The 17,534-nt window shown below is 51.6% G+C and overlaps 1 protein-coding gene across 3 annotated transcripts in view; it reads right to left on the reverse strand.

The window, feature by feature from the left end:
* Positions 1–3,512: 3,512 nt before the first annotated feature.
* Positions 3,513–17,534, reverse strand: part of FAM83H (family with sequence similarity 83 member H) — a 51,064-nt gene continuing 37,042 nt past the window's right edge. For all 3 annotated transcript variants that reach the window (XM_073680010.1, XM_073680011.1, XM_073680012.1), the window contains exons 4-5: positions 8,035–8,159; positions 3,513–7,920 (exon numbers count right to left, since the gene is read on the reverse strand). In XM_073680010.1, the coding sequence (XP_073536111.1) occupies positions 5,274–7,920; positions 8,035–8,159 (2,772 nt within the window). In that variant the 3' untranslated portion in view covers positions 3,513–5,273. The remainder of the gene's footprint in view (positions 7,921–8,034; positions 8,160–17,534) is intronic.

The following is a 17,534-nucleotide window of genomic DNA, read 5'->3' on the forward strand; positions in this document are numbered from 1 at the left end:
GGGGGAACATTATACCAGAATGGGAGGGGGACATTATACCAGGATGGGGGACGACGACATTATACCAGGATGGGAGAGGGGCATTATACCAGAATGGGAGAGGGGCATTATACCAGAATGGGAGGGGGGACATTATACCAGAATGGGAGGGGGGACATTATACCAGAATGGGAGGGGGGACATTATACCAGGATGGGGGACGATGACATTATAACAGGATGAGAGAGGGGCATTATACCAGGATGGGAGAGGGGTATTATACCAGGATTGGAGGGGGAACATTATACCAAGATGGGGACATTATACCAGGATGGGGGACATTATACCAGGATGAAGCTCATGGTGGGAGAGATTATTACAAGGAGCCAGGACGGGAGACATTATTACATGAGAGACTAACACGTATGTGAGTTGGGGGCCCAAGTCCAAATTTTTACACGTGGGCCCAATGGACTCTAGTTATGCCACGGGGACTGTATATGGATCGTCCGCTGTCTCCTAGCTTTATTCATTGAGGGTATTACCCCCATAAATCCCCATCCTCACAGCTGCTGATTGGCACCAGGCTATGATGGAGGCAGGTGTGCCCCAGAGCTGAACTCTTGATTCTGCCCTTGAAGCCTCCCCAGACCTGATGACACCTCACATTTCTTAGAAGGATAAATGGGTCACATATGGGGGTCCTCTTATTAATTATCCATGTACTTATCTTACAGACATCATAGAGGGGTGACCCGTTTGGGATCATCCACATGCAACCAGTATTTTTCCTTCATATATAGGGTTAATGAACTATGCACAACCGCCTTTTGTGATCATCAGGGCGCCATCACATGGCTGATCCAGGTTAATATGCTCAACTAAGAATGTAAACCCCCCATCTTCCTCCTCTCTCATCATCTCAGGTGGCCCTAATAACAAACCATTTAATAATAATAATAATCTTTTTATTTATATAGCGCCAACATATTCCGCAGCGCTTTACAATTCAGACAATTGTACAGACATTATGGGCATGGGCGGCACAGCGGCTCAGCCTTGCAGCACTGGGGTCCTGGGTTCAAATCCCAGCAAGGACAACATCTGCAAGGAATTTGTATGTTCTCCCTGTGTTTGTTGGGTTTCCTCCGGGTTCTCCTGTTTCCTCCCACACTCCAAAGACTGATAGGAAATGTAGATTGTGAGCCCCGATGGGGACAGTTTTAAGACGAGCCCCGATGGGGACAGTTTTAAGACTTACTGGAAATATCTCCTCTTGTTGGAGGACAATGCTCCTTGTTATTCATTCTTCAAAATGACTGAGGTGATGATGACAGGAATATCTGAGTATGGCAGGAGCTCTTCTTCTCAGAATGGCTACTACAGAGGAGCGCCCGACCCCACCCCACCCCGGAGTGTGGAGCGCATAACCCCACCCCCGAGGGATCACACAAACGACCCAAACTCCAAGGTGGAGTGCCCGACCCCACCCCGGAGTGTGGAGCACATAACCCCACCCCCGATGGATCACACACACAACCCCACCCCCGATGGATCACACAAACGACCCAAACTCCAAGGTGGAGTGCCCGACCCCACCCCGGAGTGTGGAGTGCCCGACCCCACCCCCGAGGGATCAGACACACAACCCCACCCCCGATGGATCACACAAACGACCCAAACTCCAAGGTGGAGTGCCCGACCCCACCCCGGAGTGTGGAGCGCATAACCCCACCCCGGAGTGTGGAGTGCCTGACCCCACCCCGGAGTGTGGAGCACATAACCCCACCCCGGATGGATCAGACACACAACCCCACCCCCGATGGATCACACAAACGACCCAAACTCCAAGGTGGAGTGCCCGACCCCACCCCGGAGTGTGGAGTGCCCGACCCCACCCCGGAGTGTGGAGTGCCCGACCCCACCCCGGAGTGTGGAGTGCCCGACCCCACCCCGGAGTGTGGAGTGCCCGACCTCACCCCGGAGTGTGGAGTGCCCGACCCCACCCCCAAGGGATCCCACAAACGACCCAATCCTCAAGGGTGGAGCATACGACCCCACCCCGGAGAGTGGAGCGCATAACCCCACCCCCGAGGGATCACACAAACGACCCAAACTCCAAGGTGGAGTGCCCGACCCCACCCCGGAGTGTGGAGCACATAACCCCACCCCCGATGGATCACACACACAACCCCACCCCCGATGGATCACACAAACGACCCAAACTCCAAGGTGGAGTGCCCGACCCCACCCCGGAGTGTGGAGTGCCCGACCCCAACCCGGAGTGTGGAGTGCCCGACCCCACCCCCGAGGGATCAGACACACAACCCCACCCCCGATGGATCACACAAACGACCCAAACTCCAAGGTGGAGTGCCCGACCCCACCCCGGAGTGTGGAGTGCCCGACCCCACCCCAGAGTGTGGAGTGCCCGACCCCAACCCGGAGTGTGGAGTGCCCGACCCCACCCCCGAGGGATCAGACACACAACCCTACCCCCGATGGATCACACAAACGACCCAAACTCCAAGGTGGAGTGCCCGACCCCACCCCGGAGTGTGGAGTGCCCGACCCCACCCCGGAGTGTGGAGCGCATAACCCCACCCCGGAGTGTGGAGTGCCTGACCCCACCCCGGAGTGTGGAGCACATAACCCCACCCCCGATGGATCAGACACACAACCCCACCCCCGATGGATCACACAAACGACCCAAACTCCAAGGTGGAGTGCCCGACCCCACCCCGGAGTGTGGAGTGCCCGACCCCACCCCGGAGTGTGGAGTGCCCGACCCCAACCCGGAGTGTGGAGTGCCCGACCCCACCCCCGAGGGATCAGACACACAACCCCACCCCCGATGGATCACACAAACGACCCAAACTCCAAGGTGGAGTGCCCGACCCCACCCCGGAGTGTGGAGTGCCCGACCCCACCCCGGAGTGTGGAGCGCATAACCCCACCCCGGAGTGTGGAGTGCCTGACCCCACCCCGGAGTGTGGAGCACATAACCCCACCCCCGATGGATCAGACACACAACCCCACCCCCGATGGATCACACAAACGACCCAAACTCCAAGGTGGAGTGCCCGACCCCACCCCGGAGTGTGGAGTGCCCGACCCCATCCCGGAGTGTGGAGTGCCCGACCTCACCCCGGAGTGTGGAGTGCCCGACCCCACCCCAGAGTGTGGAGTGCCCGACCTCACCCCGGAGTGTGGAGTGCCCGACCCCACCCCGGAGTGTGGAGTGCCCGACCCCACCCCCAAGGGATCCCACAAACGACCCAATCCTCAAGGGTGGAGCATACGACCCCACCCCTGAGTGTGGAGCGCGTAACCCCACCCCCGAGGGATAACACACGACCCGAACCCCAAGGGTGGAGCACATGACTCAGGGATCACATGAGCGAACTGAGGGACAGGCACGTGACCAGGTGAGTATATCCGGTGAGAGGAGCCCACCCGTCTGGAGTCTGTGGATATTCGGGGCTGTTAGTGGATTTACGTTATCAGTACTGTACACACAATGAGGACACGGCTGGAGGAGAACGGCTTTATTTATACGGGGGCCAGGAGGGAAGGACACGTACAGTGAAATCTCCGCAGACATTGCTGCAGTCACCGCAGACGAGGTCCCCACACTCATTACACGTAGTAGTCACCGAGCGTCAGCTCTGCAGACCAGCGGGATCCATGTCAGTAGTATATAATCAGTGCTCCTCCGATGCGATACGGAGCGCAGGATTTACGGCCGGGTCCATCACACATCCACTCCAATATTCGCATCATGGCAGCAAAAAATACTTTCATTTCCATTCCTCACACTTTATAAAATATCTGAATGTAAACTATGAGCATTGCCATTCTTCCTTGACAGCAAGCAGAGGATGAAAACATACAGTGATCTGGTCCCGCCCCCGGAGCTGCGGATGCGTCACAATGTGTCAGTGCGCAGAACTTATTTCTCAGGAAAGATGAGAGAAGTTACAAAAATTAATATTCCTAAATTCGATCAAATTTGTGAAGCAAATTAGAATTGCAGAGAATTTATTTCACCCGAATGTGCGCTGTTCTGCTCTCAGGACTGTGCATAGGTGAAAAAAACCCTCCAGCGGCCACGCAGCCTGTGGTCTTCTGTGATCGGCTTTGCAGCGGGCCATCCTCGCTCTTCAGCCGCCCGCCATCTCCAGCGCCTCCTGCCCCGTTGTGGAGCCTAGTCAGCGCAAGAAGCGACGGGCGGCGGATGATGGGCCACGTGAAGACGCCCAAAGTGGGGCTGCGCTGTGCCTTTTTTTTTTTTTATTTAATTTTTTTAACCCTTCCCAGCTTTTTATAAGGCAGCAGAATCGTGGCCGGCTGGATTCAACCAAAGCGAATGGCAAAAACTGTGGATTCATTTTTTTGTAAAATTCGCCGCAGATTGGACTTGCTCACATCTAAGCAGCAGAACCAGGTCGGTGTTGGGTTTTCAGCCTCGGACTGTTTGCATTCATTGACAGAAGGCAGAGATTTTGCAAATTGCGAGGAATGGAAAAAAAAAATCAAAGTCTATTAGAAAGTTCCAGAACCCTTAATTCCACAAAGACCGTCCCTTTAAATTTTCAGCCTTCCTATATACTGCGTAGTTGGAATGAATCCTATTGTATTGCTGTATCTTTCCACTAGAATCCTACAATACTTCTGCTGCCAGGAGGAGCAACCATCGGGGCTGCCAGGAGGAGCAACCATGGGGGCAGCCTCCTGCACCTATTAGTAATGGCTTCCCCCCAGCACGTGCAGGACAGGATCCTTCAGGATCGGAGGCCACCCCAGATTTAGTGCCAGGAAACCATCATTCACAGGTTTTACATACTGCTAAGAAATATACACAGCTATATACAAATGGTAGAAAAATCCGGAATCATTCAGTGCTTCGACCTGCAGGGGGAGCTGCAATGACCCCATGAGGCCTCTACCCGAAGTTTGTCATTCAATACCGGTCATGTTTTTTCCCCTCCATTGAATAAATTAATATTGGGAGTCTGAGTCAGGAATTTCTGGAGCTCGAAGTCCCACCAAGACACAAGCACAATGAGTCTTGTAGCTATGGAAGAGGCAGTACTCATGGCCAAGACAAAAGCCAGGTCGAAGGTCAGTACCGTTTCTGAAGGTTCAGTTCGTGCAGAGATTTCTTTCTAGTTATATGGAAGTTTCCATGACACAAGTGTCCAGAGAAGCCAAAGATGTACGACCTCTGCGGGGGGTTATGACACAAAGAACGTTATTGGCACCAGTTGGAAACACTTGGATCCGGTCTATGGTCATTTCTTAATAAAAGTTCCTAATTTCCCCAGCAGCTTCCCCACTTTCTTATCCTTAGAGTCGTCGTCGTTCTCCTCCACTTCTTCCTTTTTGCAGAACACTTCAAACCTGCTATAAACTCGTTTCTCCTTCCGGATACTCTCCATTCGCTTCAGCAGGTTATCTCTGTCCTCGGGAGAGGTCGGAGAAGGTCGTGAGAATCGACTTCGACTTAGGAAACTTCCCGTCCTGGTGACAGAAGTTGAGTCTGAAGTGCTGGCATCTTCTGCTTTGGTCTCTGTTGAGGTGGAGTTGGCGGTGGCGGTGGCGATGTCCGAATCATTGGTGCTCAAAGCCTGAGACTGTTTGGCCATCTCTGCCCGATTCTTCTGGCTGTTAGCCGATATTTGCTCTAATATCACTTTCGTGTCATCACGTAGATTACTACTGAAGATGACATTTGAGGTTGAAGAGGACAACCTGGACTGAGTAGACGTTGCTTTGGGTGGAGAAGTAGATATTATCTTAGTGGTCTTGTCTTCAGTCTCCACCACTGATGTTGGCTCTGAGACCTCGGTTTTCGAGAAACGTCTGAGGGCATTATTCTGTTTCTCTACTTTAGCCGCATCAGAAACAGCCTCTTCTTCTGCCTTCTTCTCTGTTTTTGACTGGAGAAATTGCTTGAGTCTCATGGAGCCTCTCCGAATAAACTCCATTGGTGTTGGCTCTATTTTTGACACTTCCTCCTCTGGTTTGGTTGTGGTGGGGGACGTTATGATAGGTGTTGGATTTTGGGACATACTTTCTAGAGCATTTCCAAACAGAAGACCAGGGTTCATTTTGCTTGTGGACTTTGGCACTTCAACCTCTTGAGATTTTGGTGGGTCTATAATTTCAGTAATAATAGGTCCACTTTCTTTCGGCTCTGGGAGAGCAGCCATGTTGTTATCTACTGTCTGGATACTTGAAACCCTTTGTTCCACCTTGGTCATTGTGCTCGTCTGTCTATCTTTGCTGAAAAGATCTTGGAACTGAGAAGTGACTGAAGAGCGATATTGGGACTCGAGAAGTGTTCGGCTGAAAGAATCCTTGTCTAGAAGTTTGGATTCTAGAGATTTGTAAGCCACAGTTTCAGTAGTGCTCTTCTTCTGCCCATCTTCTGTCTCCTCCTGGATGACTTTTGTGGCCGCTTTGGCTTGCATTACAGAGGTCACTTCATTGTCTTTGCTGCCTCCCCTGTACTTCTCCAGGATCTCGGCTACTTTTGATGATGTCTTGATGATCTCATTGTCTTTGACCACCTCACTCGTGCTCTGCTCCTTCTGAATCACCTGTACGGCCTCAGCGGTGGAGCTGTGCTGCTCCAGTTTCGAATTACTAAATATCAGTGATGATCGTAGGCGAGAACTTCTTTGAATTAAGGGGTTAGTCCGTGATCGGAAAGAATCATGTCGTGATAGGAAGGTGTCTTCTTTCTCCTTCTCTATCAAGGCCATCTCTTTGCCTGCATCTACTTGCATAGGGGCTTCACTAACAGCTAATATGGGTTTATATGGGGGGATGGGATCAATGGAATACTTTGCTAATGTCTCACTTGTAGATATTGGTTTTTCCACCACAACTGGGGCTTCTTCGAAAGGTTCAGAATCTAAAGTCATGATCATTCCTTCTTCATCCTGGTCTGGCTGAATTCCACTCAAGTATGAAGAGATGCGCCAGCTGCGCAAACCTTGCTTGTTATCTTGAACTTTTTTATCAGCATCTTGGTCTTGGAAAAATTGCTTTTGCTCAGTGCTCTGCTTTTGTGTGGGAGACATTTGACACATAAACTTCTGACGTCCTTGAGATCTTTGTCCAAATCTTCCTTCATTTCCCAGCACCACTTGGTCTGAGCCATGTTTAACTTCTCGGGAGGAGTTGGAGGGGTTGTAGCCTAGTCTGGTGTGTGGACCCTCAATAGCATAATTACCTTCTCCCTGCAGAGCTTTGTAAGGGGGAAACCTTGAATCCATGTCATCTGAGTCTTGGAAACCCTGTCGGTTGCCTCGAATCTTCTCGAACAGTCCTTGAGTCCTCGCTGTGCGATCCATTTGTACAAACTGACTTTTCTGGAACTGGCTTGACTGGAAGCGGTACTCGTTATTGTCGGTGTTCATAAACATCTGCCTTGAGTACTGCTTGGATGCTGAGTAGTTCTCAAAGGTGCCTTCTGCAAAGCTGTGCCTCTTATAGGCGTCAATGTCCAAGTGCTTGTTTTGCATGAAGGACAACTGCATTTTATCCATTTGCATCTGCGTTTGGTCAGGAAATTTTGGCCCATGGAATCTCATGCCAGCATTTTCCATTGTGTGTCTCATCATGTCTTCTCTGCGGAATGACTGCAGAAAATGTCGATCAGGATCTACACCGAAGGAATTGAAAGAGTTCTGGGAGCTGTCATCTCTGGAGTACATGAAGTGAAGCTTTCGATCATAGAAAGGACGAGCGCCGGCAAAGGGGACCATCCCCATGTAAGGTTTTTCCATCTTGATCAAAGCATTCTCAGGGGGGATAAGAGGGTCCGACTGTGCAAACAGAATCCGGAACTCTTCATCAAAGCTGGAAACCAGTTCTCCCTGGAAGATGTGAGCGATGCTGCGATGGATCTTCTCAAATGACCACATAAAGCTGTGAAAACAGAAAAACACGGCAAAGGTCTCAACAAAAAGATGCAAAAACATACACCGGATCCAACTTGTCACACATCAGTCAGGTAGATAAAGAGTCTCACGTGCAGCTCACCTGTATGTACCACTCAACACCACCGTACAGTCCACCAGCATGAACTTCTCCAGGAGGTTCCCTTTGAAAGTAGTTCCTGTCCTGCAGAAATATGTGGGGCCAGAGATGGTCCGCACCCTCAGGAACTGTGAGAGAAAAAAAGAGGCAGCAGGACCATGTCAGAGGCCAAGAACCTTGTAGGCTTCCAAATATCAATATCACTCTTAATATAAAAACTTTTACAAACGTTTCCATGGCTAATTTTCAAGAGAATCCAAGAATTCATTAAGTCGACACCTGTCAATCCAGGGCAGTCCTCATTGGAAATGTCATTGGATGCAAGTTACATCTGCGTAGACAGCAGGGCAGAGTGTGCCGCCACATCGTACATAGTCTGATGACTGGTGTCCACATATACAGTTCATGGTGGCCCCTCCAGCAGCAGAGGGAGCGGGTGACAGCAGTGCACCCCGATACTTACACCTGTTTCAGCCCAAAAGCTGATCGGCTTTATCTGCAGGGATACAGTGAAATAGAGCAGACGACAGACGGAAGGACAGACAGAAGGACAGGCGGCATCTGAGAGACAAGGTCACACTGCGCTGTCGTTACAGGAAGAAAGAGTCACACCGTGATGGCAGAAGAGTTAGTCCGGATATTTACAGGTAAATACAGTGAGAGGGTAAGTCTACCATGGCCAGAAAGTGCCACCTGCAAACAGACGATAAAGCGGTGTGTCCTGATGCCCTACTCCTACACTGTGGTCATCGTCCTGCCCCAATCATTGTCAGGCTCTGGTTATTATCTTCCCCGGTCATTCCCACGCTGTGGTCATCATCCTGCCCCAATCATTGTCAGGCTCTGGTTATTACAGTATCTTCCCCGGTCATTCCCACGCTGTGGTCATCATCCTGCCCCAATCATTGTCAGGCTCTGGTTATTACAGTATCTTTCCCGGTCATTCTCACGATGTGGTCATCGTCCTGCCCCAATCATTGTCAGGCTGTGGTTATTATCTTCTCCGGTCATCGTCCTGCCCCAATCATTGTCAGGCTGTGGTTATTATCTTCCCCGCTCATTCTCACGATGTGGTCATCGTCCTGCCCCAATCATTGTCAGGCTCTGGTTATTATCTTCCCCGGTCATTCTCACGATGTGGTCATCGTCCTGCCCCAATCATTGTCAGGCTCTGGTTATCTTCCCCAGTCATTCCCACGCTGTGGTCATCATCCTGCCCCAATCATTGTCAGGCTCTGGTTATTACAGTATCTTCCCCGGTCATTCTCACGATGTGGTCATCGTCCTGCCCCAATCATTGTCATGCTCTGGTTATTATCTTTCCCGGTCATTCTCACGATGTGGTCATCGTCCTGCCCCAATCATTGTCAGGCTCTGGTTATTATCTTCCCCAGTCATTCTCACGCTGTGGTCATCATCCTGCCCCAATCATTGTCAGGCTCTGGTTATTACAGTATCTTCCCCGGTCATTCTCACGATGTGGTCATCGTCCTGCCCCAATCATTGTCATGCTCTGGTTATTATCTTTCCCGGTCATTCTCACGATGTGGTCATCGTCCTGCCCCAATCATTGTCAGGCTCTGGTTATTATCTTCCCCAGTCATTCCCACGCTGTGGTCATCATCCTGCCCCAGTCATTGTCAGGCTCTGGTCATTACAGTATCTTCCCCGGTCATTCTCACGATGTGGTCATCGTCCTGCCCCAATCATTGTCATGCTCTGGTTATTATCTTTCCCAGTCATTCTCACGATGTGGTCATCGTCCTGCCCCAATCATTGTCAGGCTCTGGTTATTATCTTCCCCAGTCATTCTCACGCTGTGGTCATCGTCCTGCCCCAATCATTGTCAAGCTCTGGTTATTACAGTATCTTCCCCGGTCATTCTCACGATGTGGTCATCGTCCTGCCCCAATCATTGTGAGGCTGTGGTTATTATCTTCCCCGGTCATCGTCCTGCCCCAATCATTGTCAGGCTTTGGTTATTATCTTCCCCGGTCATTCCCACGCTGTGGTCATCATCCTGCCCCAGTCATTGTCAGGCTCTGGTTATTACAGTATCTTCCCCGGTCATTCTCACGATGTGGTCATCGTCCTGCCCCAATCATTGTGAGGCTGTGGTTATTATCTTCCCCAGTCATTCCCACGCTGTGGTCATCATCCTGCCCCAATCATTGTCAGGCTCTGGTTATTACAGTATCTTCCCCGGTCATTCTCACGATGTGGTCATCGTCCTGCCCCAATCATTGTCAGGCTCTGGTTATTATCTTCCCCAGTCATTCCCACGCTGTGGTCATCATCCTGCCCCAATCATTGTCAGGCTGTGGTTATTATCTTCCCCGGTCATCGTCCTGCCCCAATCATTGTCAGGCTCTGGTTATTATCTTCCCCAGTCATTCCCACGCTGTGGTCATCATCCTGCCCCAATCATTGTCAGGCTCTGGTTATTATCTTCCCCAGTCATTCCCACGCTGTGGTCATCATCCTGCCCCAATCATTGTCAGGCTCTGGTTATTACAGTATCTTCCCCGGTCATTCTCACGATGTGGTCATCGTCCTGCCCCAATCATTGTCAGGCTCTGGTTATTATCTTCCCCAGTCATTCCCACGCTGTGGTCATCATCCTGCCCCAATCATTGTCAGGCTCTGGTTATTACAGTATCTTCCCCGGTCATTCTCACGATGTGGTCATCGTCCTGCCCCAATCATTGTCATGCTTTGGTTATTATCTTCCCCGGTCATTCTCACGATGTGGTCATCGTCCTGCCCCAATCATTGTCAGGCTCTGGTTATTATCTTCCCCAGTCATTCTCACGCTGTGGTCATCGTCCTGCCCCAATCATTGTCAGGCTCTGGTTATTATCTTCCCCGGTCATTCTCACGCTGTGGTCATCGTCCTGCCCCAATCATTGTCAGGCTCTGGTTATTATCTTCCCCGCTCATTCTCACGCTGTGGTCATCGTCCTGCCCCAATCATTGTCAGGCTCTGGTTATTATCTTCCCCGGTCATTCACACGATGTGGTCATCGTCCTGCCCCAATCATTGTGAGGCTGTGGTTATTATCTTCCCCGGTCATTCTCACGATGTGGTCATCGTCCTGCCCCAATCATTGTGAGGCTGTGGTTATTATCTTCCCCGGTCATTCTCACGATGTGGTCATCATCCTGCCCCAATCATTGTCAGGCTGTGGTTATTATCTTCCCCGGTCATTCTCACGATGTGATCATAGTCCTGCCCCAATCATTGTCAAGCTCTGGTTATCATCTTCCCCGGTCATTCCCACGCTGTGGTCATTGTCCTGCACTGGTCATTCCCACGCTGTGGTCATTGTCCTAATCGGTCATTCCCACGCTGTGGTCACTGTCCTGCACCAGTCATTCCCACGCTGTGGTCACTGTCCTGCACCAGTCACTCCCACGCTGTGGTCACTGTCCTGCACCAGTCACTCCTACGCTGTGGTCACTGTCCTGCACCAGTCATTCCCACGCTGTGGTCACTGTGCTGCACCAGTCATTCCCACGCTGTGGTCACTGTCCTGCACCAGTCATTCCCACGCTGTGGTCACTGTCCTGCACCAGTCATTCCCACGCTGTGGTCACTGTCCTGCACCAGTCATTCTCAGGCTCTGGTAATCATCCTGGCCTGGTCATTCTACAGTTGTGGTTATTGTCTTGCCTCAGTCATTCTCACGCTCTGCTCATCCTCTTGCCCGGGTCACTCACATTGTGGTCATAATCTTGCAGACATGCCCCAGTCATTCTCACTCTGTGGTCACCGTCTTGCCCCGATCATTCTCACTCTGTGGTCACCGTCTTGCCCCGATCATTCTCACGCTGTGGTCACCGTCTTGCCCCGATCATTCTCACGCTGTGGTCACCGTCTTGCCCCAATCATTGTCAGGCTCGGGTTATTATCTTCCCCGGTCATTCTCACGATGTGGTCATCGTCCTGCCCCAATCATTGTCAGGCTCTGGTTATTATCTTCCCCGCTCATTCTCACGCTGTGGTCATCGTCCTGCCCCAATCATTGTCAGGCTCTGGTTATTATCTTTCCCGGACATTCTCACGATGTGGTCATCGTCCTGCCCCAATCATTGTCAGGCTGTGGTTATTATCTTCCCCGGTCATTCTCACGCTGTGGTCATCGTCCTGCCCCAATCATGGTCAGGCTGTGGTTATTATCTTCCCCTGTCATTCTCACGCTGTGGTCATCGTCCTGCCCCAATCATTGTCAGGCTGTGGTTATTAACTTTCCCGGTCATTCTCACACTGTGGTCATCATCCTGCCCCAATCATTGTCAGGCTGTGGTTATTATCTTCCCCGGTCATTCTCACGCTGTGGTCATCATCCTGCCCCAATCATTGTCAGGCTGTGGTTATTATCTTCCCCGGTCATTCTCACGATATGGTCATCATCCTGCCCCAATCATTGTCAGGCTGTGGTTATTATCTTCCCCGGTCATTCTCACGATGTTGTCATCGTCCTGCCCCAATCATTGTGAGGCTGTGGTTATTATCTTCCCCGGTCATTCTCACGATGTGGTCATCGTCCTGCCCCAATCATTGTGAGGCTGTGGTTATTATCTTCCCCGGTCATTCTCACGATGTGGTCATCGTCCTGCCCCAATCATTGTAAGGCTGTGGTTATCATCTTCCCCGATCATTCTCACGATGTGATCATCGTCCTGCCCCAATCATTGTCAAGCTCTGGTTATCATCTTCCCCGGTCATTCCCACGCTGTGGTCATTGTCCTGCACCGGTCATTCCCACGCTGTGGTCATTGTCCTGCACCGGTCATTCCCACGCTGTGGTCATTGTCCTGCATCGGTCATTCCCACGCTGTGGTCACTGTCCTGCACCAGTCATTCTCAAGCTCTGCTCATCCTCTTGCCCGGGTCACTCACATTGTGGTCATAATCTTGCAGACATGCCCCGATCATTCTCACTCTGTGGTCACCGTCTTGCCCCGATCATTCTCACTCTGTGGTCACCGTCTTGCCCCGATCATTCTCACTCTGTGGTCACCGTCTTGCCCCGATCATTCTCACTCTGTGGTCACCGTCTTGCCCCGATCATTCTCACTCTGTGGTCACCGTCTTGCCCCGATCATTCTCACTCTGTGGTCACCGTCTTGCCCCCATCATTCTCACTCTGTGGTCACCGTCTTGCCCCGATCATTCTCACTCTGTGGTCACCGTCTTGCCCCGATCATTCTCACTCTGTGGTCACCGTCTTGCCCCGATCATTCTCACTCTGTGGTCACCGTCTTGCCCCGATCATTCTCACTCTGTGGTCACCGTCTTGCCCCGATCATTCTCACTCTGTGGTCACCGTCTTGCCCCGATCATTCTCACTCTGTGGTCACCGTCTTGCCCCGATCATTCTCACTCTGTGGTCACCGTCTTGCCCCGATCATTCTCACTCTGTGGTCACCGTCTTGCCCCGATCATTCTCACTCTGTGGTCACCGTCTTGCCCCGATCATTCTCACTCTGTGGTCACCGTCTTGCCCCGATCATTCTCACTCTGTGGTCACCGTCTTGCCCCGATCATTCTCACTCTGTGGTCACCGTCTTGCCCCGATCATTCTCACTCTGTGGTCACCGTCTTGCCCCGATCATTCTCACTCTGTGGTCACCGTCTTGCCCCGATCATTCTCACTCTGTGGTCACCGTCTTGCCCCGATCATTCTCACTCTGTGGTCACCGTCTTGCCCCGATCATTCTCACTCTGTGGTCACCGTCTTGCCCCGATCATTCTCACTCTGTGGTCACCGTCTTGCCCCGATCATTCTCACTCTGTGGTCACCGTCTTGCCCCGATCACTCTCACTCTGTGGTCACCGTCTTGCCCCGATCACTCTCACTCTGTGGTCACCGTCTTGCCCCGATCACTCTCACTCTGTGGTCACCGTCTTGCCCCGATCATTCTCACTCTGTGGTCACCGTCTTGCCCCGATCATTCTCACTCTGTGGTCACCGTCTTGCCCCGATCATTCTCACTCTGTGGTCACCGTCTTGCCCCGATCATTCCCACTCTGTGGTCACCGTCTTGCCCCGATCATTCTCACTCTGTGGTCACCGTCTTGCCCCGATCATTCTCACTCTGTGGTCACCGTCTTGCCCCTATCATTCTCACTCTGTGGTCACCGTCTTGCCCCTATCATTCTCACTCTGTGGTCACCGTCTTGCCCCGATCATTCTCACTCTGTGGTCACCGTCTTGCCCCGATCACTCTCACTCTGTGGTCACCGTCTTGCCCCGATCACTCTCACTCTGTGGTCACCGTCTTGCCCCGATCACTCTCACTCTGTGATCACCGTCTTGCCCCGATCATTCCCACTCTGTGGTCACCGTCTTGCCCCGATCATTCCCACTCTGTGGTCACCGTCTTGCCCCGATCATTCCCACTCTGTGGTCATCGTCTTGCCCCGATCATTCTCACTCTGTGGTCATCGTTTTGCCCCGATCATTCTCATTCTGTGGTCATCGTCTTGCCCCGATCATTCTCACTCTGTGGTCATCGTCTTGCCCCGATCATTCTCACTCTGTGGTCATCGTCTTGCCCCGATCATTCTCACTCTGTGGTCATCGTCTTGCCCCGATCATTCTCACTCTGTGGTCATCGTCTTGCCCCGATCATTCTCACTCTGTGGTCATCGTCTTGCCCCGATCATTCTCACTCTGTGGTCATCGTCTTGCCCCGATCATACTCACGCACTGGTCATCGTCTTGCCTTGATCATTCTCACTCTGTGGTCATCGTCTTGCCTTCATCATTCTCACTCTGTGGTCATCGTCTTGCCCCGATCATTCTCACTCTGTGGTCATCGTCTTGCCCCGATCATTCTCACTCTGTGGTCATCGTCTTGCCCCGATCATTCTCACTCTGTGGTCATCGTCTTGCCCCGATCATTCTCACGCACTGGTCATCGTCTTGCCTTGATCATTCTCACTCTGTGGTCATCGTCTTGCCTTCATCATTCTCACTCTGTGGTCATCGTCTTGCCTTCATCATTCTCACTCTGTGGTCATCGTCTTGCCTTGATCATTCTCACTCTGTGGTCATCGTCTTGCCTTGATCATTCTCACTCTGTGGTCATCGTCTTGCCCCGATCATTCTCACGCACCGGTCATCGTCTTGCCCCGATCAGTCTCACTCTGTGGTCACCGTCTTGCCCCGATCATTCTCACTCTGTGGTCATCGTCTTGCCCCGATCATTCTCACTCTGTGGTCATCGTCTTGCCCCGATCATTCTCACTCTGTGGTCATCGTCTTGCCCCGATCATTCTCACGCACTGGTCATCGTCTTGCCCCGATCATTCTCACGCACTGGTCATCGTCTTGCCTTGATCATTCTCACTCTGTGGTCATCGTCTTGCCTTGATCATTCTCACTCTGTGGTCATCGTCTTGCCTTGATCTTTCTCACTCTGTGGTCATCGTCTTGCCCTGATCATTCTCACGCACCGGTCATCGTCTTGCCCTGATCATTCTCACGTACCGGTCATCGTCTTGCCCTCATCATTCTCACTCTGTGGTCACCGTCTTGCCCCGATCATTCTCACTCTGTGGTCACCGTCTTGCCCCGATCATTCTCACTCTGTGGTCACCGTCTTGCCCCGATCATTCTCACTCTGTGGTCACCGTCTTGCCCCGATCATTCTCACTCTGTGGTCACCGTCTTGCCCCGATCATTCCCACTCTGTGGTCACCGTCTTGCCCCGATCATTCTCACTCTGTGGTCATCGTCTTGCCCCGATCATTCTCACTCTGTGGTCATCGTCTTGCCCCGATCATTCTCACTCTGTGGTCATCGTCTTGCCCCGATCATTCTCACTCTGTGGTCATCGTCTTGCCCCGATCATTCTCACTCTGTGGTCATCGTCTTGCCCCGATCATTCTCACTCTGTGGTCATCGTCTTGCCCCGATCATTCTCACTCTGTGGTCATCGTCTTGCCCCGATCATTCTCACTCTGTGGTCATCGTCTTGCCCCGATCATTCTCACTCTGTGGTCATCGTCTTGCCCCGATCATTCTCACTCTGTGGTCATCGTCTTGCCCCGATCATTCTCACTCTGTGGTCATCGTCTTGCCCCGATCATTCTCACTCTGTGGTCATCGTCTTGCCCCGATCATTCTCACTCTGTGGTCATCGTCTTGCCCCGATCATTCTCACGCACTGGTCATCGTCTTGCCCCGATCATTCTCACGCACTGGTCATCGTCTTGCCCCGATCATTCTCACTCTGTGGTCATCGTCTTGCCCCGATCATTCTCACTCTGTGGTCATCGTCTTGCCCCGATCATTCTCACTCTGTGGTCATCGTCTTGCCCCGATCATTCTCACTCTGTGGTCATCGTCTTGCCCCGATCATTCCCACTCTGTGGTCATCGTCTTGCCCCGATCATTCTCACTCTGTGGTCATCGTCTTGCCCCGATCATTCTCACTCTGTGGTCATCGTCTTGCCCCGATCATTCTCACGCACTGGTCATCGTCTTGCCCCGATCATTCTCACGCACTGGTCATCGTCTTGCCTTGATCATTCTCACTCTGTGGTCATCGTCTTGCCCCGATCATTCTCACTCTGTGGTCATCGTCTTGCCCCGATCATTCTCACTCTGTGGTCATCGTCTTGCCCCGATCATTCTCACTCTGTGGTCATCGTCTTGCCCCGATCATTCTCACGCACTGGTCATCGTCTTGCCCCGATCATTCTCACGCACTGGTCATCGTCTTGCCTTGATCATTCTCACTCTGTGGTCATCGTCTTGCCTTGATCATTCTCACTCTGTGGTCATCGTCTTGCCCTGATCATTCTCACGCACCGGTCATCTTCTTGCCCCGATCATTCTCACGCACTGGTCATCGTCTTGCCTTGATCATTCTCACTCTGTGGTCATCGTCTTGCCTTGATCATTCTCACTCTGTGGTCATCGTCTTGCCCCGATCATTCTCACGCACTGGTCATCGTCTTGCCCCGATCATTCTCACGCACTGGTCATCGTCTTGCCTTGATCATTCTCACTCTGTGGTCATCGTCTTGCCCTGATCATTCTCACTCTGTGGTCATCGTCTTGCCCTGATCAGTCTCACTCTGTGGTCATCGTCTTGCCCTGATCATTCTCACTCTGTGGTCATCGTCTTGCCCTGATCATTCTCACTCTGTGGTCATCGTCTTGCCCCGGTCGTGTTCTATGTGATCACAATGATTTGAAGAACAACTGTCTTATTTATATGAAGATAGCTAGAAATGTGGACTGAATAGAGGACCATGGTCCTAAATGCGGGGCACTCCTGAAATCATTTAACCAAAGAACAAAGAAAAAGGAGCATAAAGACCCGACTAAGAGTCACAAAGTGAACCTCACACCCTGTTTATCATAGAATACAAAACTTTATTGCCACAATTATTTTGAGGCAACTTGATTTAACTTTTTGCCATTATATTGTAGTTTGGAGGTGGAATCTCTGTTTTCTTCCCATCTTTTTACTGTGGGTCATCC

Source organism: Phyllobates terribilis, unplaced genomic scaffold (assembly GCF_046119375.1).
Source record: "Phyllobates terribilis strain yellow unplaced genomic scaffold, ASM4611937v1 Scaffold_4__5_contigs__length_816908805, whole genome shotgun sequence".
Lineage (NCBI taxonomy): Eukaryota > Metazoa > Chordata > Amphibia > Anura > Dendrobatidae > Phyllobates > Phyllobates terribilis.